The sequence below is a fragment of the Crocuta crocuta genome, unplaced genomic scaffold, assembly GCF_008692635.1.
Source record: "Crocuta crocuta isolate KB4526 unplaced genomic scaffold, BGI_CrCroc_1.0 scaffold154, whole genome shotgun sequence".
Lineage (NCBI taxonomy): Eukaryota > Metazoa > Chordata > Mammalia > Carnivora > Hyaenidae > Crocuta > Crocuta crocuta.
In genome coordinates this window covers 31130-56934 of record NW_027530545.1, presented here as the reverse complement: position 1 = coordinate 56934, position 25805 = coordinate 31130, and the positions used below count along the sequence as shown (strand labels likewise).

At 39.5% G+C, this 25805-nt stretch overlaps 1 protein-coding gene across 5 annotated transcripts in view; it reads left to right on the top strand.

Moving 5' to 3' along the window:
* GPD2 (glycerol-3-phosphate dehydrogenase 2) overlaps window positions 1–24762 on the top strand; it is a 218741-nt gene extending 193979 nt beyond the window's left edge. For all 5 annotated transcript variants that reach the window (XM_077767753.1, XM_077767755.1, XM_077767754.1 and 2 more), the window contains 8 exons: window positions 8477–8611; window positions 8884–9059; window positions 9601–9732; window positions 10653–10811; window positions 17852–17964; window positions 18048–18126; window positions 18316–18414; window positions 21407–24762. In XM_077767753.1, the coding sequence (XP_077623879.1) occupies window positions 8477–8611; window positions 8884–9059; window positions 9601–9732; window positions 10653–10811; window positions 17852–17964; window positions 18048–18126; window positions 18316–18414; window positions 21407–21532 (1019 nt within the window). In that variant the 3' untranslated portion in view covers window positions 21533–24762. The remainder of the gene's footprint in view (window positions 1–8476; window positions 8612–8883; window positions 9060–9600; window positions 9733–10652; window positions 10812–17851; window positions 17965–18047; window positions 18127–18315; window positions 18415–21406) is intronic.
* The last annotated feature ends 1043 nt before the right edge of the window (window positions 24763–25805 follow it).

Genomic DNA, 25805 nt, shown 5'->3' with positions numbered 1-25805 from the left:
AGTTTGTTTAGATCCTAGAGCCATAGTTGTGAAATGTTTTGCAGTCACCGGGGTTGACATAATCAGCTTAAAAGGATTTATTAAATGGATGAATAAGTAAAATTCTGACAACAGTTTCCGAGCCTCCCCAAATGGCTATATCCTTAAGGAAGGAAAAAAAAAAAGTGTCAAATCTTAACACTCCGTGCTGTTCTCAGCAGCTGCCACACTTCTGCAGAACGCGTCGCAACAATTCTGAAAAGCATTTTGCCTGCTGGGAATAAGACCATGTCTTCTTTTACCATTTTGAAAGCTTTCCATTCACAGGCTGGATTTTCTAGATTACTTGTTTGTTCTTTTCTGAAGCAGGGAATTGATAGCTGTGTGGTGTGCATCGGGGCTGGGAAGAAAAATGATCTTTTGTAAAATGTATCATTAAGTCTGCTGGGTCAAGGTTAATCAGAAGGATGCAGCCAAGCTCCGACTTAACGGAATTGAGAGAGACAGAAGATTTGCCGCGCGCTTCATCCACATAGTTTTTCTGGAGTGCTCCTCCAGGCAGCGGCTTTAGTTGTACACAGGTTTCCACACATGCAATTAGTAGTGTTTATAGATTGCTGGTTATTCAATTAACAACCAAGCTGGCCATATCAACTCACTGCAGACCTGCCTTTTCCCTGCCAGAGATTGTACCAGGGTTATCAACTTACACAGGCTTGGATGTCTTCCAGCTGTTTAATTATAGTGTCACACGCTTTGCTTTTTCTAGTTTCATTAGTTTATAAATGTAATATGGTATCTTATTTCTGTGATTAACACTTCATTTCGGCAGGTTAAACATGCTGGTAGAGAAGTATTGATTTCTGACACTATTTCCCCTGTGTTCATTTAGATATTTTCACATGCTTTTTATTGATTCTTTTGGAAAGTGGCAAACATAAGAAAGAACGCCCCAAAACGTATGGCTAAATAACTCATGTGAAGCAAAGCCGTGCATTTAGCTCTTAATTGTCACATCCTGTGGGTTTCATTTTCTATTAATTTTTAAAACAAACACTTGTCTTGCCAAGGTTTTAAGAGTAAAAATATTCATTATAATTTGAAACAATTACACGGCACTTAGTCTTTTCAGCCAGCTGTGAAAAATGTCTGCCTAACCTTATTATTTATATTTTACTCTTTATATATTCTACATACTAAAACCTGCATTGGGATTGCAATAAAAATAATTCTTAAGCACTATGGCAAAAGGACTATTTTATTTTGTCACTATCTTTTTTGAAAACAGTGCCAAGTACGTTTATTCACTGTGGAGGCACTCACATGGGTTTTTAACATCTGGGCGTTTGGCACTTAAAAACTCAACCGAATGCCATCTGGGTGAGTCGGTCTAACAAGTGGTGTTTAATGAGGACTTTTCTCAACTTTAATAGTAGCGTTGTTTCCTGTCATCTTGTTTTATGGAAGCATTCATTTATGTTAAGAGAGAATACCCAGTCGTTGAAATATACGGTCATTAGATACTTTATATATATAAAGCCTGGGATATTGGCTCTGAGGCCCAAATATTATTTCTTTCGATTTTGTAATATCAGCTGTTCTTGCTTGATATGAGACATTCAGAGTGTATTTTAACGTGCTGCTTCGTATTTATTGATCACTGTACATGACCCTTACTTGATGGAGTATTTAGGGTGCTGAGAACTATTGGAATTGACATTGCTGAAGACTGTCAACTTGGTGGGAAAAATGAAACAGTAATGAAATCTGGTTTAGCTATCCTGATAGTATGAGAACCAGAAAAATCAAGATGAATTTTTGAGCTCTGAAGCATAAAGGCCTTGATTTGAGTTATTTTCTTCACATATTATGCCTTGGAGAATTTAAAGTAGGTGATGTCCACTACCTACTCTTGGCTACAACCTGAAGGATAGAAAGGATTTCTGGGTAAGAACTTGAGGGTAGGAGTACTTAATTTAATAAAAATAGTTTTCATTTCTCATAAACTCATGAGATTAGTAGCAGAGGAGAATACTTTGAAATGACAAATACAGAACATGTTAGGATGGTAAAGTTTTGTGGGGAAAGCACACTATTATAGCAGATTGTATTCTCCTGAGCAAAGGAAATGCAGTCAGATTTCACTGAAAGGCTGCTCAATTAGGGACGTGGGCAAGGTGGCCCTGGTGGAAGGGACCCAGCCTGATGATCTCCCAGGACCAGGCTGCGATCTACTACTTGGGGATTTTTATTCTAGAGCCGCCTTGTGTAATATCATAGGCTGTGCATGTGCATATCAAGTGGCCATTTCATTTTTAATTAGCTAAAATTAAATAAAATTTGAAATTCAGCTCCCCAGTCACATGAACCACATTTCAAGTGCTTAATAGGTTCATGCAGCTTCAGCTAGTGAATTGGACTGTGTGGGTACAGGACATTTCCAGCACTGCAGAAAAGTCTACGAACAGTGCTGCTCTACAGAATCTAGACGTATTTATACACACTTTTAGAAAAGGAAATACTCGATTTAAGAGAGTTGCTGAATCTGTATTTAATAAAAACAAAAACAAACAAACCTCCAGCAATAAGAAGGTTCAAGAGGTGATGAGTTTAGTGATTCTGCCAAGTCTAAGGCACACGGCCCTTATTTCTCTTCACCCTTTCACCCCCTAAGTTGGCTTCATCCTGAGGTTGTTTCCTCCATGGTACACTATGGCTGTAGAAATTTCAGGCAGAATTAAAAGATATCTTAACGATTCTCTATTCTGTCTACTGCTTTTGCATCTCTTTTCATCAGAGAGTTTTAATTAGGGTTTGTTTAACAGTGTGCAAGGTTTCCACTGTGGGTGAATAGGTGATAAGGAGAGAAACATGTTAGTTCAGTTAGTTGCTGTCTTTTATACGTGAGGTTAGAATTCATGTTTTGTGTGTTTACCTGTGCTCTGCCCAATGGACATAGGTTATACTGATGGCCCTGACCAGTCATTACTTAATTCCAGTGGTGGGGAGCTACAACCACTTTATCCCTCAGCAGGAAATAGCATTTTGAATAATCTCCAAAAATCATTAAACCTCAAGTTTGGGAGAAAACTGATAGATAGCCTGATCTAACCACCCTCTGGTCTAATAGTAGAAAAATCCTGCCCTGCAGAACATAGAGACTGATTCATAATTTAAGTATGATTTAAAATTTGATTATCCTTACATGTATCTTTTGAAATAAATTTAATCCTGGGGCGCCTGGGTGGCTCAGTGGGTTAAGTGTCTGACTTCGGCTCAGGTCATGATCTCACAGTTTGTGGATTTGAGCTCTTCAACAGGCTCTGTGCTGACAGCTCAAAGCCTGGAGCCTGTTTCGGATTCTGTGTCTCCTTCTCTCTCTGCCCCTCCCCCACTTGCACTCTGTCTCTCTCTCTTTCAAAAATAAACGTTAAAATTTTTTTGAAAAAATTAAATAAATTTAATGCCAACATTTATCTGATAAAATTCTGAGGTTAAAATGCTGAATGCCTAAGATATAAAGTAAATTAAGGTTCCTAGCACATTATGAACTCTTCTTGGCAGCGTTTTCTTTTTTTGAGTATCAACATCAAGAATAAGAGTTAAAAGTGGTGTCAGTATACATATTGTCTTACCTAATATTTCCCTGTGAATGAAAACCTTGGATATTTTAGTTTGGTCTTTTTGTTTTCAACAACACAATTTTGCAGATGTCTTTCTCTGGCTGATATAACAGAAAAGGCAAAGAAAAAAAAAGGAAAGGAAGGAAAAAGGTAAAAGCATTTGCACAAAGACTATTTGCATATGCTTCAAATTTACTCTAGAGAGTCTCATTTTCCATCAAATAATTTTAAAATCAGTCAGAGGGCTTTAAGAGTCGAAGCCAAATTCCTGATCAGTGTGGCCACCTAAGGAATTTCACAGACACGCGCTGCAGACGTTGCGGTGACCACAATGACGTTGTATGTGGTTGGCTAAGGTTTATTTTTGACTCAGAGGGCTATTTGAACTCTAATGGAAAATAGTGGTAATTTCCTAGTTAGGGTTTTTGTAAAGATTAAAACATTGCATGATTTGTGTTGAGGTTACACAAGACTTTTGTGGAATTGCGTGAAGCAAGAATTAACCCTCATTCCGTGGAAGCCTTTAGGATTAAACCTAATGAAGAAAATGCACAGATCAGAGGGGCAGGTTGAGGAATGGAATGCCAGCATTCAGACTCCCCTTAGGTCTTCAGGTAATAAGACTGGAAGCCTTACGCTTTCTGCACCAGTTTATGATGTTGCTCTTTACCTCAGATCCCATGTTTAGATGGGGATTTGATTAACCACCACTGTAGATGTATATGGGTGCATCTTCTTTCAGATTATAGTCATGTTAAAATTGTGACCCTCAAAAAATAAAAATGAAATTTAAAAAAAAAAAGTGTGGCCCTCAAGGAGCAGTATTAAAACATGCCAAATTTACCTGAGTCGAATTTGTCTTTACCAGAAATCTGTTTTTTTTTTTTTTTTTTAATTTGAGATCCAGATGGAGGGATTATCTGTCATTCAGGATAACTTGTTTTTAAAATGTTTTGTGTTTGTTTATTTTTAAGAGAGAGACAGAGTGTGAGTGGGAGAGCGACAGAGAGAGAGGGAGACACAGAATCCAAAGCAGGCTCCAGGCTCTGAGCTGTCAGCACAGAGCCCGATGCAGGGTGGTAAACTCTTGAACCACAAGATCATGACCTGAGCTGAAGTCAGACAGTTAACTGACTGAGCCACCCAGGCGCCCCTCAGTATAATTTGTTTTTAGGGTCTTTCCCCTGTACTTTGTTCGGCACTTTTAAAAAAAATTGTTTTAATTAAAAAATAAAAAATTAGACTATATTCCAATCATTTCAAAGAGTCTTTGTAACTCTTTACATAAAGAGTCTGCTGGGATACTTTCTAAATACTTTTCAGGTGGTGCTGTGTGTAAACATAGGAGGTTCACTGTCCATGGGCACACTATGAAGCACGGAGTGGGATTGAAAATCCACACTGCCGGGTGCTCACAAAACTGTGCTCCCTTGAATGAAAATTTTAATTTGAACTGAGGCTGGGGATGGTATGGGCTGGTAGGGGCCCTGATACTTCTGTATTATATGTAAAATATTTTCTTAATCTTCTGAGACTTGAAGCATATCAATTTTTCCTTTTGTCTTGATTTTTTAAGAATTATGATTAAATATATATCTGTATATGTAATACAAAATTTATCATTTTAACCATTTTTAAGTGTACAGTTCCGTGGCTTTAAACCTATTCACATTTTTGTGCAACTGTCACCACCATCCATCTCCAGAACTTTCTTATCCTCCCTAACTCTGTACCCATTAAACATGAACTCCCCGTATACCACCTCCCCAATCACTGCTGATCACCCTTCTACTTACTGTCTCTATGAGTTTCACTTCTCTAGGTATCTCACACAAATGGAACTAGACAATATTTGCCCTTTTGTGAATGACTTATTATATTTAGCATGTCTTCCAGGTGGCATGTGTCAGACTTTCCTTACTTTTTAAAGCTGAACAATATTCCATTGTACATCTAGACCACATGTTGTTTTTAGAATTTTTAAAATGTTTATTTATTTTGGGGAGAGAGAGAAAGAGAGAGCACAAATGGGGTAGGAGCAGAGAGAGAGGGGGATAGAGTTTCTGAAGTGGGCTCTGTGCTGACAGCAGTTTCTGATGTGGGGCTCAAACTCATGAACCATGAGATCATGACCTGTGCTGAAGTTGGACACTTAACCAACTGAGCCACCTAGGTGCCCCTAAACCACATATTGGTGGTCACCTGAGTTACTTCCATATTCTGGCTCTTATGAATGATGCTGTTATGAACATGGGGGTGTACACATTTTCCCTGCTTTCAGTTTCTTGGGGGTGTGTATGTATCTGGCAGTATAATTGCGAGATCATATGTAATTCTATGTTGAATTTTTTGAGGAAATGTCATATACTTACTCCTAGTGGCTACAGCATCTTACCTTCTCATCAGCAGTGCCCAAGGCTATCCCAGTTCCTCCACATCCTCACCAACATTTGTTATTTTCTGTTTTTATTAGTTATTTACAATAGCCATCCTCATGGACCTGAAGTTGTGTCTCCTTGTGGTTTTCATTTACATTTGTCTAGTGGTTAGTGATGTTGAGCATCATTTTATGTGTTCATTGGCCATTTGTAGATCTTTGGAGAAATATCTCTGAAAATCCTTCTCTCCCTTTTCAGTCACATGGTCTTTTTTAGTTATTGAGTTTTGAGTTCTTATATATTCTGATTACTAACACTTTGACAGATATAATTTACAAATATTTTTTCTCCTATTACATGGGTTGCCTTTTCATTCTGTTGATAATGTCTTTTGATGCACAAAAGTTTTTAATTTTGAGAAGTCTGTTTTATCTCTTTTTTTTCTTTTGTAGCCTGTGCCTTTGGTATCATATATAAGCAATCATTGCCAAGCTTCCTATCATGTAGACCTGTGTATATACTTTTCTAACTGTTTTATAGTTCTAGCTTTTATGTATAGGCCTTTGATCCATTTTGAGCTTATCCTTCTGCATGTGGCTACCCAGTTTTTCCATTGTCTTGATGTTTTAAAGACTATCTACAGGGGTGCCTGGGTGGCTCAGTCGGTTAAGCCTCCGACTTCGGCTCAGGTCATGATCTCGCGGTTCATGGGTTCGAGCTCCGCGTTGGGCTCTGTGCTGACTGCGAGCTCAGCGCCTGGAGCCTGTTTCCGATTCTGTAGCTCCCTCTCTCTCTGACCTTCTCCTGCTCATGCTATCTCTCTCTCTCTCTCTCAGAAATAAATAAAACATTATTGTAAAAAAAAGAAAAAGACTATCTACAGTCAACTTTTCATCAGTGTGGTGAATAGCTGGGAATAAGATGAAGGAGGTAACACCCAATTCCAAGTCATGGTAGAAGCAAAATTGTACTTACTCTTCTTAAAGCATTTTTGTTGTTGTTGTTAAGTTTATTTATTATTTTGAGAAAGAAAGAGTGGGGGGAAGGGACAGAGAGAATGGGAAAGAGAGAATCACAAGCATACTCCACACTGTTAGTGCAGAGCCCAATGTGGGCCTCAACGTGGGGGCTCGATGTGATCCCATGAACCGTGAGATCATGACCTGAGCCAAAACCAAGAGGCAGACTCTTAATCGACTGAGCCACCCAGGCACCACCACCCCCACTTCGTCTTCTGTTATCCAGGGATAAATTAACTGGTTTATGAAAGTGAGTGCAGAAGGACCAGGTAAGTGTTCACTCCTCATAGTCTATATCATTTGGCAGCTGTTGGACTGGAGCGTTGGGTCAGTTCCTTGACATGTAGAGTGGAGAAGAAAAGGGCTAAGCCATTCCTGAAGCTGATCTGGGTAAAAAAGAATAGTTTCTGAAAACTCTGCCCTTGGGTCTTAGCTTTGCACCTCACCGTACATGAGAAACATGGCTAGGCTACACTCTATAGCCGTTTTTAGGCCAGTAACGAGTGCTATGCAGCAGCCATCTAATTCTATTGTAAACTCCATAAATTCTTGGTACAGAGTAGTAATTGTATTTTGACAGAGATAGTAAGAGAAATTTCATGGTATCTTGAATATTCTAAGACCTTCCATACACTGTAACACAAATATTGTACCTGTACAGGGAGGAGCTGGTATACCTGTTTTTGTGACAGTTAAAAAGATAATGGGATGAGAGAAGAAGAAAGGTATAGAGACCATCAAAAGTTGAAAGATGGTGGGTACTTTTAGTGGGTAAGAATATGAACTTTATAATCAGGAAGAACTGGGTTCTGATGTTCTACCATTTATAACATGTTTGCTTTGGGCTAGTCAGTTAAACTTTTTCAGGTTTTTGGATTTTTTTTTCCTTATCTGTATGGTGAGAATAATAATAACTGATATTATGGGTCTTTGTGAGATGAAATGAGATGAAATGTATATGTCAAGGGCTTTCACAAGGCTAGGCCTACTATAAATGCTAAGTAAGAGGGTAGCATTGATGAGGGGGGATAATATCCTATTACAGCCTTGTTTAGTAAGGATCTTTGTCTATCCTGAGAAGAGATAGCTAGATATATTCTAGGAGGAAATGTAAGTCATATATCTATTGGTTCGTCTTTGTTTCTGCTTTGTTGTTGCTTTCAACTATTCTAGATTGCCCCAGCTGAGGGCCACTAACATGTGTTTCTTTTGTTTCCTCTCTGGTACCAGTGTAGTGATTTTCAGGTTCTTTGCTTTTTTTTTTCCCTTTACCACAATTATCTTTGTAACAGAACAATTCTGTGAGTTTTAGTAGTACTTATCCACTCACTCAGTTGTTAAAGGGCTTCTTCTCCCTTTCAAAGTACAGATTCCTGGGTTCCTTTTACTGAATTCTGCCCTGCTTGTCAACTATGTCATCGCTTTGTTGAGCTTTCTTTGAGAAATCCTCTCAATCCTTACTGTTGATTCTTCCCAGTGAGAAGAGGTGATGTCCTGGCAGCCTGGAGTGGCATTCGTCCCCTTGTTACAGATCCCAAGTCTGCAGATACTCAGTCCATCTCCCGAAATCATGTTGTGGATGTCAGTGAGAGCGGCCTCATCACTATAGCGGGTATGGGATATTACCTTGTGTTTGGGGTGTGCTTCAGACAGGATCCTGAGTTAAATTGTCACCCCAGAATCTCCCTTGATGCTAATGCATGGGAATTATTTTATTTACTTACTTACTTACTTATTTATTTAATGACTCTGAGTCGAGTTTTACATGCCGTGCCATCTTGGTTATACACAACAGGTGAATCTCGTTAATAAGTTGGTAAATGGGGAGGTTTAAGAAAAATAAGGGGTGGTAGCCTAATGAATGATTCATCGAATTATTTGTAGGTGGCAAGTGGACAACGTATCGCTCTATGGCAGAAGATACCATAAATGCTGCTATCAAGACTCACAATCTGAAAGCAGGGCCGAGCAGAACGGTCGGGCTCTTCCTTCAAGGAGGCAAAGATTGGAGCCCCACACTCTACATTCGGCTCGTCCAGGATTACGGGCTTGAAAGTGAGGTGGGCATGCGTCGTCCTACCCTTTACCTACGCTCATTGTAGCCTCTACCAGAATTGGCAACTGGGAGATCTCCCTGATTTAGAATTTCCTTTTGCTGGGTTTGTTTCCGTCTGCCTACCGTGGAAGTGCAGTGAGGAAAAAAGCAGCCCGGCTTTTCTTGAAGTGCCCAAAAAGCAGTGCCCATACTAGTTTCTATTTTAAAACCTGGAGTGTCTTTGGTGAGTTCTCCACAGACAGAGCCTCCCACATTTTTCTGTCTCGAGCCTCAGGAAGGCTGTTCTTCAGAAGTGATATTGGGGGCAGCGGGAAACGGAAGTTCATCAGTCACTGATACAGTGATACATGTGTGGCAAAGTTAGTGCTGGCCTCAGCATTCAGAATCCAAGTGGTTTCCTCCCACAAAATCCAAATCTAATACCCTCCTGGAACTATTAGTTACCAGCGCTGAAAACCTGACAGGCGAAGCGTGTGCATTTTTTGCTTTGTGCCAAGAAGTACTGATATTCAGAGTTCCTGCCTAACGCGCTTTTGTTTTCCCAGGTGGCACAGCATCTTGCCGCCACCTACGGGGACAAGGCTTTTGAGGTGGCCAAAATGGCAAGTGTAACCGGAAAAAGGTGGCCTATAGTTGGAGTGCGTCTTGTGTCCGAATTCCCGTACATTGAAGCAGAGGTGCGTGAATGGCCACGTGGGAATTTCCTGGCTGTCACTGGATACCGTTCACCTGTTCATTTTCCATCTCCTTTCACAATTCTACGTAGCCACGTTTTAATGCCCATTTGCCAGCCAAAACCTTATAGCGAAGTGTCTTCCCAGCACAAATCCTTTCATTTATCAATTTAATTCTGAACTGATAGTGAAAATGGTAGTAACAAGGAGAATAATAGAAAATATGGCGTGGATTTGTTCCTCCCCCATGGGGCTATCCCGACTAAGCCTTCTTAGGTCACAGCTGTTTGCCCCCTTTGTGACTCTGTAACCCTTCAAGTTTATTCCACTCAGGTGCCGCCTGATGGCATATCTTGACTTGGCATCTCACTTCTCAATGATTGCAGCTTTGCTTCTCATCAAGTTTTTGTGTTTTGTGAAACCAGAGGCCATGCCTTATTTATGATTCATTGTACTTGAAACCATGAGTGTCCAGTAAGCATTTGCTTGTTGATTGGATGCAGGCCTTTCATCGTCCGGGTGCTGTGAGACAGAAAACTTCGGACAGCTAAAGAGTTGAGACCATGCTTTTTAATATTCTTTGCCCTGCTGGCTGTGTAAATTAGCATCTATATTATGTATTAGCAAAGAGGAGAGTGATTATGGATGGTAAATGAGAAAGGATGCAGTCTGCATGCTTGGGCCAGGTTCAATGCAAGAGGAAGGCATTACGTCTTTTCTACTTTGCCCCATTTTACAAATGTCCTTTGGCAGGCAGATGGGGAACTTGTACGATGTCGTCATTTGTCTCATCCCCACTAGAGAACAAGAGTATATAAACAACAATGCCACTCCTCCTAAGTGTGAATTTTCTTAAGTGAAATTTTATTTCTTCTTTTTAAGAAAAGGCCTAAACTAATACTTTTGCTTTCATTTAACTCCAGGTGAAGTACGGGATTAAGGAGTATGCCTGCACAGCTGTAGATATGATTTCACGGCGTACTCGCCTGGCCTTCCTAAATGTCCAGGCAGCAGAGGAAGCCCTACCCAGGATTGTGGAGCTGATGGGCAGAGAACTGAATTGGGATGATTATAAGAAAGAGGTATTATATAGAAGTTTTTAAAACCACAGTTCCTGTTATAAAGACTTTTATTTGGGGGCACCTGGTGGCTCAGTCGGTTAAGTGTCTGACTTTGGCTTAGGTCATGACCTCACAGTTCATGAGCTCGAGCCCCACATTGGGCTCTGTGCTGACAGCTCAGAGCCTAGAGCCCCCTTCGGATTCTGTGTTTCCCTCACTCTCTGCCCCTACCCCACTCATACTCTCTCTCTTTCTCTCTCAAAAGGAAATAAACAAAAAAATTTTAATAAAGGTTTTTATTTTATTTTGAAAAGAGAGAGAAAGCACATGAGGAGAGGAAAGGGACACACAGAGAGATAGAGAGAATCTCAGGCAGGTTCCATGCTCAGCGCAGAGCCTGATGTGAGGCTTGATTCCACGAACCTGGGATCATGACCTGAGCCGAAATCAAGAGTTGTACTCTCTACCAACTCCCAGGCGCCCCGCCACAGTTTCTATTATAGCAGGTAATGTCTTGGTCTGTTCTTAGAGGCTAGCATAGTTTTCAATGGTAACTTTAGATTTCTTGCCAATTTCTGTGAGTGGGAATGTGTTTAATATTGCTAGGTCTTAGGAAACTGGAAAGGTATTCTGGTTCTAAAATGTGTTGGTTGTTTCTGGAAAATCCCTTATAGAAACAAACTCTTAAATTTGTGGTCTTAATTCTTGAAAAAGTAGGATAATAATGTTGTGGCTAGAACTTTTTCTGGTTTTCATGGAAAACACTTTTAGAATGCATTCTATAGTGAAATTCACACTTTTGCAAATTCGCCTTTGGTAAGAAATAGCAGTTTTACTGCCTGACCACTAAATGCTTATTGATTTGTGTCATTTGGAATTTTATATCCAGATTAAAGAAAGAAAGCCAGTGACGCTCAGATGCCCCCTTGTACAACCCTAGGCGTGTTGTGATAAACAGAAGATTATCACATGTTTTTATCAAACCCGACTATTATAATATGCAGAGGCATTTTTGTGTATTTATTTAAAAATTATTTTCTGTACTCATTGGTTCAGTTCCTCTCCCCTAAGTCTTCCTTGAGCCCATTTCATTTAAGCTTGATGTTGCCACTCTGCTGCAGTAGCTCTCATCACACTCCCCAGTCACTTCCGTGTTGCTCAATACAATATACTTGTGAGTACCTGGTTCTCCTTTTCCTCATGCAGTTAGTGGCATGGACAGAGTTGATTCCTCCCTCCTTCCTGAACTACTTTCTGGAACCCTATCTGTCTTAGTCTGTAATAGTCTGCTATTACAGAATGCCACACACCAGGAGGCTTGAACAATGGGTATTTCTTTCTCTCGAGTCTGAAAGCTAGGAGTCTGAGGTCCAGGTGCCAGCATGGTTTGGTTCTGGTGAGCCTGGTCTTCGTGGGCTTCAGAGAGCTGCCTTCTTGCTGTGTCCTCACATGGAGGACAGGGAGGGAGAAAGGGGGACCCCATGCTCAAGACTCATCTCAACTTAATCACCTCCCCAAAGCCCCATCTCCAAACACTATCACATTTGGAATTAGGGTTTCAACATATGGATTTTGGGGTAACTGTTTAATACATAGCACCATCTCTTTTGGATCTTCTCCTACTTCCCCCAAACCACCACCACCACCACTACTACTACTATTACCACTACTACCACTACTACTAACCTCTCCATGTTGAAAAAGCTATTCGACTCCTGGTTGTGTAAGCCTAAATCTTAGTATCATACTTGATCTAAATCCATCAGCAACCCGTATCATATTTATCTTTAAATAATGGCTTGAATTCAATGCCTCCTTAACACATTCTGCTGCTATAACCCTGATTCCAGCTACTAACATTTCTTCCATGGTTTATTATAATAGCTTCCCTCCCACAAAACAGTGTTCTTCCTTTAACAACTTCTGTGATTCTACTAAGACATAAGCCAGATCATTGGATATGTCAGTCCAAATGAAGTTCAGAGGGGAGGTCTGAATGGAAGATATAAAAAGATATAAATTTGAGTTGGCATTTAAGCCATCATACTGGATGAGATCAAATAGGGAGTTTGTGTAGTTAGATAACAGCAAGCTGTCCAGAGACAGCCCTGGAGCTCTCCAGAGTTTAAAAGTTGGGTAGATTGGGGCACTTGGTTGACTCAGTCAGTTAAGCATCTGACTCTTGGTTTTGGCTGAGGTCATGATTTAATGGTTTATGGGTTCAAGCCGCACATGAGACTCTGGGCTGACTGTGTGGAACTTGTTTTGGATTTTCTGTCTCCCTTTCTCTCTGCTCCTCCCCACTCTCTCTCAAAAATAAATAAATAAACATTTAAAAAACTTATAAAGAGGCACTTGGGTGGGTCAGTCAGTTAAGCATCCAACTTTGGCTCAGGTGATGATCTTGCAGTTCATGAGTTTGAGCCCCGCATCAGGCTCTGTCTTGGTGGTGCAGAGTCTTCTTGGGATTCTCTCTCTCTGTTTCTCTCTCTGTCTCTCTCTCTCTCTGCCTCTGTCTCTCTCTTTCTCTCTCTGCTCTTTCCCCACTTGTGCTCTCTGTTTCAAAATCAATAAATTTTAAAAAGTATAAAAATAAAAAGTTGAGTAGATACAGAAGACTCCTCAAGAAAGGGAAAGTGATAGCTAGCAAGTTTGGAGAAGGTGTGAAAAGACTAAAAACACAGTTGTGGCCCAGAAGGAAAGGAAGAAAATAATTCAAAAAAATAAAAGTAATCTACTGTATCAAGTGATGCTAGTCTGTATCAGACTAGTTAGATGAGGACCTATCATTAACAATTCCTATGCTGAAACATCCTCTCTTTTACTCAGGGTAAAGCCAGAGTCATCACAGCAGTTTACAAGGTCATCGTGATCTGGCCACCACCTTTCTGAACTCTCTGGTCTTCTCATTCATTCACTCACCTGCAACCCACAAATTGAGTTGCTTTTCCTTATTCAAGCCCTGCTGATCCCTCTGCCTGCATTGTTCCTTTCTAGATACCCTCATGGCCTATCCCCTCACTGCCTGCTGGTCTCTACTACAAAGAGGCCTTCCTTAATTGGCTTGAATGACCCACCTACCTGAGTGGTATTTTCCCTCCCTGTTTCTCTCTTATTTTTCTCGTGGGCATCTATTCCCATTTGATACACCACTTATTTAATTTATTTATTTGTTGTCTGCCCCTCATCCAGGAAATAAGCTTTCCAAAGGAACGGACATGATCTACTTTGTTTCTATAACCTCAGTAGCCAGCCACGGTAGGGCCTGAATAAGCAACTGTTGAGTGAATGAACATAACAGAGCATCTGTGTCATAGTCGCAGGTGTAAGAAAGGATTGGGCATAGGTGCTGTCCGTAAAGCGTTCTCATTCTGGGGCGCCTGGGTGGCTCAGTCAGTTAAGCGTCTTACTTCAGCTCAGGTCATGATCTCACGGTCCGTGAGTCTGAGCCCCATGTTGGGCTCTGTGCTGACAGCTCCGAGTTTGGAGCTGCTTCAGATTCTGTGTCTCCTTTGGTCTCTGTCCCTCCCCCACTCGCACTGTATGTCTCTCTCTCTCAAAAATAAATAAACATTTTTTAAAAAAGTGTTCTCATTCTGGTATAGGTTCCCAAAGGTGATTACATATAACAGTCCCCTGGAAATGTACTGAAAAAGCAGATTTTGAGACTTGACTTTAGGCTCTCAGAGTCAAGGTCTTCAGGGTAAAACCATGACCCTACATTAAAAAAAAATTTCCCCTAGTAATTTTTTTAGAAATAAATGTTTTCTTTTAAATTTGTTTTGTTTTGTTTTGTTTTTTAATGTTCATTTCTGAGAGAGAGAGAGAATAGTGGAGGGGCAGAGAGAGAGGGAGACAGAGGATCTGAATCAGTCTCTGTGCTGTCAGCATGGATGTGAGGCTTGAACTCATGCACTATGAGATCATGACCTGAGCCGACAATTAATCAACTGAGCCACCCAGGTGCCCCATCTCCCGTAACTTAAATGCAATGTTTCTAGTGTACCGATGGCAGAAATCAGTGGCTGAAGAGTTCCTGAACCTGAGCACAAGTCTGCCAGAGATATCCTTTACCCTCAATTTATAGTTGAGAAAACAGGCTCAGGGAGTAAGTCCAGTCAAAGTTCATACAACTAGTAAGTCACGGAATTGGGACAGAAACCAAGTACTCTGATTTCAGAGCATANCCCCCCCCCCCCCCCATTACCTCTGCATTGGCAGGACTGAGTGTAGCTCGTCTAGTTTTGTTTCGACTCGTTTGACTAAAGCTACGTACAGAGACAGCGCAAGACTGAAACTTGCTCCTTTGCTAATGCCAATCATTTTTACCATATAGAAGGATTGGGGATAATGTGTTCCTGTAAAAATTATGGTTGGAAAGATTTGAATATGCAGGAAGATATCTTGTGCCAGGAATTCAGGCTGTAGGAGGTAAGAAGGAGGAAGAAGATTCTATAAACTGGTTGTGTTTGGCCTTCCCTCCTGAGGAAACTAGATTTAACTTCAGTGCAAGTTTTATGTGTAAATTCGTGCACTCAGAAATATTCTCCCGTCCCCCTCAAAAAAGTAACAGAAATAAAAGACCTGAAGTTATCACCTAGTATCTGAGCTGTAGGACTATTAATGAGACCTGTAGACGGTCTAGAGAGAACAAAGGAGAGGGAGAAAAAGAATTAAAGGTTAGAAAGCTAGACTTCTGAGAAAAGGTTAAAAGCATTGGGATTATTTAACCTGCAAAAGTGAAAGCAGAACGAGGTGATAAATAACTCTCTGTAGATGAATTGTAGTTGTTTTTATCCGTCAATACTTAATGAGTGACTTGTATACTGAGCATGAGACCAAATATTTTAAGGGAATTAATAAATAGCTCTTAGTTTCAAGGATCTTGGAATCTAATTGAATGGTTGCAACAAATACATACGTCAGAAATGTGTATCTATTTCCCAAAACTTAGAGAACACAGTCACTCAAGATCAAATCCAAGTAAATTAGAAGGAAATGGGTTAAGGAAGAAGACATTGTCTAGGGGGAGTTAAGGATTGATAGAGGAATTGGTGGGGGCACTTAGAGAATGGGACGTGGCCAAATTGTGCTCCACAAGATATAAATCAAAAGATGACTACGTGGTCAAAAGAGTTTGGGAAATTCCGAGTTGAACAAATGAAACCATTTTCTTTAGTGCAGGTAACTGGGTACCTTTAGAATGTTTATATGCATCGCCACTTTCCAAAAGGGAACTTATCCAGAGCCAGACCCAATTCTCGCTCTTTGGAAGGGCTAGTAGAAGGGAGACTAATACTACTTTGGATGTATTTTGGGAAATGCTGACCTACTGTTTGTTTGTAAGGTAGGTTTTATACCGTCAGATAAAACACTCATTTCATTGAGAGACTTTAAAGAGAAGACCAGTTAAGGGGCCTCTGGGTGGCCCAGTCCAACTTCAGTGCAGGTCATGATATCACAGTCCATGGGTTCGAGTCCCGCGTTGGGCTCTGTGCTGACAGCTCAGAGCCTAGAGCCTGCTTCAGATCCTGTGTTTCCCTCACTCTCTGCCCCTCCCAGCTCATGCTGTTTCTCTCTCTCAAAATAAAATAAAGACATAAAAATAAAGAGAAGACCAGTTAAGTCAATGGAGAGTGTCTCACAAAAAGAAGTTCTTTCAAAATCGATTCTAATGAGGAGGAAAAGGGGGAAGCAAGTGAAGAAATGGAGTGACTCAGAACAGAGGCAGCTGATGAATACCAGATTTAAAACAGATGGAAGATGAGCACTCCACAGTGAGAGAGTATCCAGGACTAGTGCAGACATATGAATAGTGTCAGGAATGGCTAAATATTGGGAAAAAATACTAAAGACACCGGAAATAAATTTTAAAAATTGAAAGGAATTCATGGAAGGCCTAAGCTAGATCATTGTTTCTATGCTCAGCACCATATTCTTGAATGCAGGAGAAAAGGGAGCACAATTCAACTCACCGTTTAACACCAAATTCCTTTCTTTCTTTTTTTGTCAAGGAGAATGATTTTCAGTGCGAAAAGAGCAAAATAAATATTGGTAAGAGGAAATAGATATTCAAATAGGAGAGTGCTCTAAATGAGTATACATGCCAGCCCAGAAAAAAAGTATATCTCTGGGTACTCAGAGAATTTGCAGAGGGGATTATTGAACTACCGTTGAGCTTTAAAATATTGTGGCAGAAAACAGAACCAGAGGACGGAAGGTGGGCAAATGTAGGACGAAATTCCAAACAGGGAAAGGAAAGAAAAAGATGGTTTGTAAGCTGGAAGCCAGCAGGAGAATGACATGAAAATCTAAGAAAGACAGTGTTCTCAACAATTGTTCTTGTCTATGAGGCTGGGGACACTGGAAAGTGTCAGAGCAGCTGTTCCGAGGGCTTGCCTGTTGTCATGACGCTGTAACTTCCACCCAACCGTCAGCATCCTTGTGACAAACCTTCAGAGTAGCTGATCCCATGATGCCTGGCGGTGACGCCGTGTGCCACATTAGAGTAGCTGTTCATCACCTAGATAGCTTTTCACTTTTAATTGCTGTATTTGTCATCAAACCACAAGGAGTCAGTTCTACAGATTTTGTTAGATGATACTGTGTAAGGATATCGTGCAGTAAAAAGAAACAAAAGAGGAAAACATGTACCAACATGAATGAATCTCAGAATTATGCTATGTGAAAGCAGGCACACACAAGACACCGCCTACTATTTGGACTCTCTTATGTGAAATTCCGGAAGAGGCAAAAAAAAAAAAAAAACCTCTGGAGATAGAAAGCAGATCAGTGATTGCCTGAGGCTTGTGGGTCAACTGGAAAAAGGTCTGAGGAGACTTCTTAGGGTGATAGAACTGTTCTATACCTTGATCGTGGTAGAGTATATATCCAACTGTGTACATAAAATAGGTGCATTTTATTGACCATAGGTTATACTTCAGTAAATCTGGAAGAAATAAAAACAAAACTGTGCCAGTCAGAAAAGTAAGGAAAAAAAAAGAAAAAAATCAATAATTCTTTCCATAAATCTTTGAACTTTGTGTATGTCTGTGTCTTAGGAGGAACTCGAAACAGCCAGGAAGTTTCTGTATTATGAAATGGGCTATAAATCTCGATCAGAACAGTTAACAGATCGCTCTGAAATTAGCCTACTGCCTTCAGACATCGACAGGTACTTCGAATACGTTTCTATCTCTCTCTCTTTGACTTGACCTACGTAGGTATATTTTTCCAATGTTCGGCATTGTGTTCCAGGTACAAGAAGAGATTTCACAAGTTTGATGCAGACCAAAAGGGCTTTATTACTATTGTTGATGTTCAACGTGTATTAGAGGTAATATTTTTTTGGTCCCAAATCCTTGGTAGCAGAAAAACAGAAATGTTGCATTAGATTATTTTTTCCTCATCTAGTGCTTTCTATAAGTAATTTTCTCTTATAGCTTTTGAAAAGTTGATAGCATTAATAAAAGCGATGCATAATTTCTAACTGAACCTCATTATGTCATGCTTTCTTTTTATTTAGAGTATCAACGTCCAAATGGATGAAAATACACTACATGAAATTCTGAATGAAGTCGATTTAAACAAAAATGGACAGGTTGAACTCAATGAGTTTTTGCAGGTGAGCCGTGGTGAAGGGAAACAAGTATATTTGCTTTTTAGCTTCTGGTTGTGAATGACTATTGGAGAATGGATTCTTAAGTCCACACAGTGGTCACCTCATTCTGGAAAAAGGAAAGCTTGAAGCCAGCAAAGGCTGCTATGTCTGCCCTCAAGGATCAGGCTCTATGTGGTGCATAGAGCCTGCCTGCCTGCCTGCCTCCCTTCCTCCCTCCCTTCTTCTCTCTCTTTTCTTTCTCTTTCTTTCCTTTTCTTTCTTCCTCTTTCTTTCTTTCTTTCTCTTTCTTTCTTTCTTTCTTTCTTTCTTTCTTTCTTCCTTCCTTCCTTCCTTCCTTCCTTCCTTCCTTCCTTCCTTTTTTTTTCTTTTTTCCTGAGACATTCTGTGGTGTTGCACAATTAAGAGTAAATCTAAGTTAATTGTGGCTTAAAGGGCTGCATAAGAAGTATGCTTTTTAGTGAAATATGCTGTGGGGAATCACTGCAGACCATTCTTTACCTGCTTCAAAAGAGCCAAACACAATATTTCTAATGTGGAAAGGAATTTTTTATGAAATTAAAAAAAAAAACCATAGTTGTATTGGTTTGAGAATACTCAGTAGAGCACCTGAAATGTAATTATTATATTCTTACATTATAAGGAACCTGAAGAGCAAAAGAAAGGAAACCTGTATTCCGGGGTCAGGACCACATAATTCAAGCACTTCTATTTCCAGTGTTCCATTTTCCCAAGGCTCAATTGTTTTAACTGTCACCGTGAAGGAAGTAAATTTTGTTATGCTAACTTCAACCCCGATGCTACACGTCATTCCTTAAAAGTCCCTTAAAAGAAAGAAGTGAAACCAACCCATGCGATATTTGTAGCCGTCCACAGGACTCTGAGCAGTGGTTTCCAAACAGACAGGGTTTTTTCTGCAGTGCTTCTTGGGCAGGTATTTCAAATGAATGCTGGGTCTTGCTCGCACCCTGGCGATGATGAATGCTGAACAGGAAATAAATTAGTGCTGGGGATTTTGGTCAATGTCAGCCCTTTCTTCACTGTGTCAAGTTAAACAAACAATATCAAGGCAAAGGAAATGGTAATTGTCTCTCTGGAGATGAGCTGCAGATAAGAGCATTGTTGAATCTAAATGCAGAAAATTTTCACAGGTTGTGTCCAGCATTACAAAAAAGAATGTTTAGTTCTTTAGCTTACTGTTTAACTAAGTGCACATTTGAAAGGGAGTTAAAAATATAAGCTGGGGAATTAGAAACCATAGAATACATTTCTTTGGTCTAGGTTTTTTTTTTCTTGAGAATATTTTATTGTTTGTCTCAAAATTTTAGAACTTTCTTTCAAAGGAATAGCTTATGCTTCATTTCATGTGTATTGTAAATAAACAACAGCATTTAGGGTTGAAAGATCTGGAGTTTTAGAAACAATGAGAATCTAATTTTATGGATATGCTATGTGGTTTGTGTTTTAAGTAATTTTCTTGAGTGCAATAGAGTCAAACACATAGAAAATAATTTAAACCATCTGCAGGTTTCCTTGTCGAGTTTTTAAATAATTATTTCTCGTCCAATTCTAAATGAAAGAGACTATTCATGCTTCTGCTAAGTACAAATACACAGTGTAATTTTCAACTTAAAAAATGCTGACCGTATTTCTCATGAAATACATTCACACCCAATTGTTATTTTTTTTTTCTCATAGTATGGTTTCAAGATACTTGTCATGTTTAAAGAAAACTTTGAATTTTTAAAGGTTGGTACATCATATAATGTTTACGGATAAGGAAAAAACCAACTCTATCAGTTTTGTTAGCTCCGATAAACTTAGAAGGTCTTCGTGAAAGCTTCACCGGAGACAAAACAATAGACAATAAATTGTTCTGTCTTTAGAGGTCAGCATTCTTTATACGACGCCATTTGTCAGATGTAAAGTATGTTTTTCAGGGTTGTTTGTTTTGAATAAGATACGTTCTGATGATACAGAATGCATGTTTGTCCCATTAAACACCTTTCTGAATATAGGTTTTTGTTTTTTTTTTCAATAATCCTCCTGGAAGGATCACTATAGATATCGCATGGCTACGTGACTTTGTTTTTAGGTTTGCACTCTAATGGCGCTCTGCATGTAGGGGTCCATCTCGAATAAGCAATGGCTTGTGAAACAGCGTTTAATAAGGTCATGAAATTCTAATCCAGCCCTTTGGCAGATGCCTCTGACTCATTCCAAGCCANGAATGACTAAGTCCATTCTTTTTCAAATAAATAAATAAAAAAGATTGGGGGAAGTGAGCTCAGGAAAAGCAAATAGTTAAAACCACATCAACTTGAAAAGGAAAAAAAAATCCCCATGCTCATAATTGGAAAGTGCCTTCCAGATTAAAGGCCTTTGCCCGCTGACTGCATGTAATTTCAAGACTAATTCTGATTTTATCCATTGGATAAAAATGAATTAACTAAAATCTGGGCTGTGGAGTGCTTTTAATTCTTAAGGTAGATCTCTGGGTCCATTTCAAGGACTTAAATGTAAATTACTTTAAAAAGTCTTTAAGGAATTTGGATTTAAGGGACTTGAAGTTGTCAAGTACAGTAACACTAAAAAAAGAGTAGTTAAATATAGGTCATGGTTTGTCTTTGTTCAATCCCTGAGATTCCTTTTTAAGATTTTTAAATGAAATTAGAGATCCAATATTTGAGTTGCTTGAAAAAATATGGGCCCTGACCACGTTAAAGGGGCAAAAAGTGGTGCATTCGATTTGCATTGCAAAGACAGGCTGATTTGCCAGCTAGGTATAGTGTTTGCAGTGGTGTTGAAACACCCGCCCCTTCCCTCCTTTTTGAAATGTTCAAAAATTGTATGCTTGTGATTTGAGCTGTAATACCTACTATGGTTTTTGAAGGAGCACTTCGTCACATCTCCTTCTGCAAAGGGAACCATTAAAGTGCTGTGAGGAAGAGAGCAAGCAAGCCGGCCTCCTAAATCTGTTGCATGTTTTCTCTTTAAGCTGATGAGTGCTATTCAGAAAGGAAGGGTGTCGGGAAGCCGGCTTGCTATCCTAATGAAGACTGCAGAAGAGAACCTCGATAGAAGAGTCCCCATTCCAGTGGACCGAAGTTGTGGAGGATTGTGAGTCTGGGCAGTAAACCCACAGCCAACAAACATGAGAGCAACAAATCATCACGTAAAACCAGAGATGACTTACACCACTCCAAAACAGTGGATACGGATAGCTGCCTTTTTTTTTTTTTAACACTGGGAAACATTCCAAAGCATTAGGACGTTGATGTATACCTTTTATTTGTATTTGCCATTCAGTCGAGCTTCTAAGGAGTACCCGTTGTCTTTTTTCTTCTCATTTTCAACTCACACGGATTTCATGTTTTGCATCCACTTTGTAACCTGTTAGACTGGACACACTCCCTTTTTGGTTTGCCTCTTCATTTATTCTGAACCACTCCTAGAGGCAGAATGTTTTGGCAGAAATTGAAAAGAAAGAAAAGAAGCTGGGGAAAAATTGTGTGATGTGCACAAAGTTCTGGACGTGAAGCACGTAGGTAGTATTTGTTGCTAGAAGAAACTGAGCAGGGAGTGACCTATTGAAACGATAGTGTTTCTGGAGACTGCTCAGCTCCTCCTTCCTCGAGGCTGCCTGCCTTCCTCATCCGATCAGTACTGTGCACTTTTATATCTAGAGTATGGCCGGCAAACCTGGGAGGGGAGACAAAGTTTAGATCTGGCTACAGCAGCAGGTCTCAAAGAGAAACTCTGAAAGCTTCCAGAATCACAGGTGTAAGATAAGGATAGCATTGACATTTGCTGGGAGTTACGGTGATAGTTTCATGTCAGCCATTCGTTATTTCCCCAGGCACTGCTGGTTTTTCTTTGACTCTTAAAGTTGCCAGCAAGATCCTTGCTTTTCTTATTTTAAAACCAGCATTTAAGTGGCAAGTTGGATGTAATGGGATGAGACTAAATTTCTCAACTGCTTTACAGTGGTGATCAAGTTAAGGATTAAAAATCTGGGTTTGTATTTCCACATAGGACAGCACAGTGTTCAATCCCCAAATCCTAGGTTGTGGAACATGTGCTGTTGTTAAACACGGCCAAGTTTGCTTTAGTTTATTGCATCATTTGGGGGGAATAATTTTTAAGCAGAGAGCAAAAGGGGATAGACATAACCTTTAGTTAACGTTAATTATAATTCTTTGTAAAAAGGCACAACACGGCAATATCCAAGGTCATTTTGGTTGCTTAAAGCCTTTCTCTTTCAGTACGCAGTGGAAAAGTTCTCAACCGAAAAGAAAAGGAATAAAACCAAGCATGACACACACTCACACACGTAGCCCGCCCCCACCACGCACACATAGAGACACAAAACAAAAACAAAAATAAATCTGCATTAAATTTAACAAATAATGCATTAAATTTAAAGGGCCAATTTGGTATGCTTTTGCAAAACTTCAATAGCATTTTAACCAACCATCTGAATATTTATCCTCTTGTGCAGTTAACGATCTATTTTGTTATTTCCTAAGATCAGGTTTGTATACAATAGGGAGTATAACCCTTTATTTAATGGCAAGCTTTAATTGCACAGACTTGAAGTCTTAGTTTTTTAAACTGGTACACAAGACACTTTGATGCTGTGATTTCTGTCAACCCTATAGAAAACCTTTATGCCTCATTCAAGTCAGATATGAGCCTGGATGTCATAATCCAAACACTGGAGTTTGCTCACCTAAGCCCCCGCCCCACTTCAAAACATTCATTTATTTTTAAGTGAAGTTTAGACTTGCCACTTCTCAAGCAAAACGCAAAACAGAGCAAGGGATGCTCCCAGGTATCACTGTGAGGTGTGAGTTTTCTTACACTACCTTAAAATAAAATAATGATGGGAGCGTGTGGCTTTGTAATGTAGGTGGTTTTGTTTTGTTTTGTTTTTTATATATATATATATCAAGACAATAAACTTCACTGTTTAGAACCTGCTGACACTTGATAGAAAAGCTGTCCTTTAAGACACTGCCGATGATGTACCACAATCCAGTGCATTTGTGCTCTCTCTCTCTCTCTCTTTCTAGTTAGATCAAGATAGCGATGACTTGTGCCCTCCCTGAATCCATTACAGTAGGGCCGGGCCCTCTAGCCTGACTGGCCTGGGCAGAGCTGTGTTTGTAAAACAGGCCTGGTGTGTGCACGCTTTGCTACGAGTGAAGTTCCTTTAAGGACAAAGAAAAGTGCACTTTGCTTCCTTTGAGCATATCTGCTTTTGCTGAAAATCTGCTAATTCTCAAACATACGCTCCTTCACCAATCCCAGAGACGCGTCTTGGAAGTGAACTGATTCCAAGTCTTTACTGTGAATAAAGCACCCCCGCATTTTTGTGTCGGTTCTCAATTAAACCTGTGTAGCTTCTACCTGATTTCAGAAAAGGGGAAAAGAAATGGAGATATAAGCCCCTTCAAAACCTATTCTGAGCACAAAAGAATTTTCCTTTTCTTTTTGCACAAACGTGGTATTAGATGATTCTGTTGGGGCGGGGGTGGGGTGTGCAGAGGCTGTCTTTAGCAGATGATTTATTTCAGCCTTTAAGGGGATTCAGGTGAAGGAACCCCCATCTGGGGCGGAGAGCTGATGCTCCTTTAAATAGCCCCATTCCACAGTCATGACAATAGTGTTAATGCTGGATTATTTCTTAAGCCAAGGTTGTCTGCCTCATATCTATCATGCTGTTTGCGATATTCTTGCTTTCAGTCAGTTTATCCTCAGTATAACTTTAGGATTTCTACCACTAACTGCACGGTCCCTATTCTGCTTCAGTTTCTAGCTTTGTTTTGTCTTTTCCAAAATATGTAACTTACGCTTTCGTACAAACAACGAAAATTTCATTCTGACTTTTACTAAACATCCTGTAAGGATAATCATTGATCTTATTTCCTTTTTTATGTATTCGTAAAGATTTTTGGCATATGAATGTAATAATATTGAAATCAGTGACGCTGTAACTTGCACCATCTCACATTATGTCAACCCCTTTCAGGGAATGAAAAAGCCCTACTGTCAAGTGTAAGCCCATTGCTGGGGTGGGCATGCGCACTGCATGTTTTCGTATGTGGCATTTTCATGTATTGAGTTGGGTCATTGTTCTAAATTGGACTGTTAAATACTATGTTTGAGGCTGGGTTGTCATTTTTATAACTGTCTGGGTGTTTTATCGCCATTATTTATTACTTTTGATATACAAAAAGAGCTGCATGCATTTATAGAGCAATAAGACGATGTATTTAATGTGCCTTGTTTTTAACCAAATAGGAGAATAGGAACTGAAAGCATGAATCAATAAAACTGATTAAAATGGTCCATTTGCTGGCGTTTGAATGTTACTTACAGTCCGAGAAATAACTTTGATGGGTGTTGAAGTTTAAAAAAAAAAGTTTGAAGATATTTCCACAAGCCAATTTTTTAATGGCACATACACATTAATTCTCCTAGCTTGGACTCTTGTTATTTTATCTCAAAAGTGAATCGCTGCATAGACAGATATAGTTTTATGAGACTGCCAGAATTATTTGTATTAATTTGTTGCTGGAGCCCTTAGGGCATGTCTTCTGTATTTGCGCAATCCTATTCTAAAATTGCACTCATCCTCATCCCGTTACAACTCTGTTGAACTCTTTTTTTCTTTCCTTTTTCTTTTTTTTTGTTTTTTTTAGTCAGCCTGAGCGTTTCCAGGCACACTGATGAATTTTATCATAACTAAAATCAATAGAAATGAATGGGAAAGATTACATAATCCATTTTGATCATCTTACATGTCAAGTTCGTGCAGTTCTGCCAAGTGTTGATAAATGCTCTGACAGAAAAAATGCTATATATTTTCATTGTCAGTAAATCAGTAAAGCTGTTATCAGTTTTAACACAAATTTTATAATGCCTGTGTTATTTTATAGGTTTTAATTTACACACGTATAGGGAGCACGTTCTCCATTTGTGGTTTAGGTGCGCTGCCTCCTGGTTTTACATGCTCAAAGGCATGTGTGAGTTTCTGAAGGTTCTTTGAAATTGTATGGAATACCCCAAAGCGATGGCTCCCAGACAGATTTGTAACAATGAACTGTTTGTTCAGTGCCTGGAAAAATATATATATATATTGCAGCTCAAAACATTGTTCAGTGATGCAGCTTATCAAATTTTATTGCACTTTAAAATTTGTCAACATAAAATTTGTCAAAATACATTGCTCCCAGTTTTTGAAATGTATAAAATTTATGGCAATCAAAGAAAGGGAGATAGATACCATTGTCACTATTTGCAATCTTTGTCAACAGTACATTAATATCACCGGTGTCACATTTCACCTGATGCCATTTGACTTATAAAGGAAGAAAGCGTAAGGTTTTAAA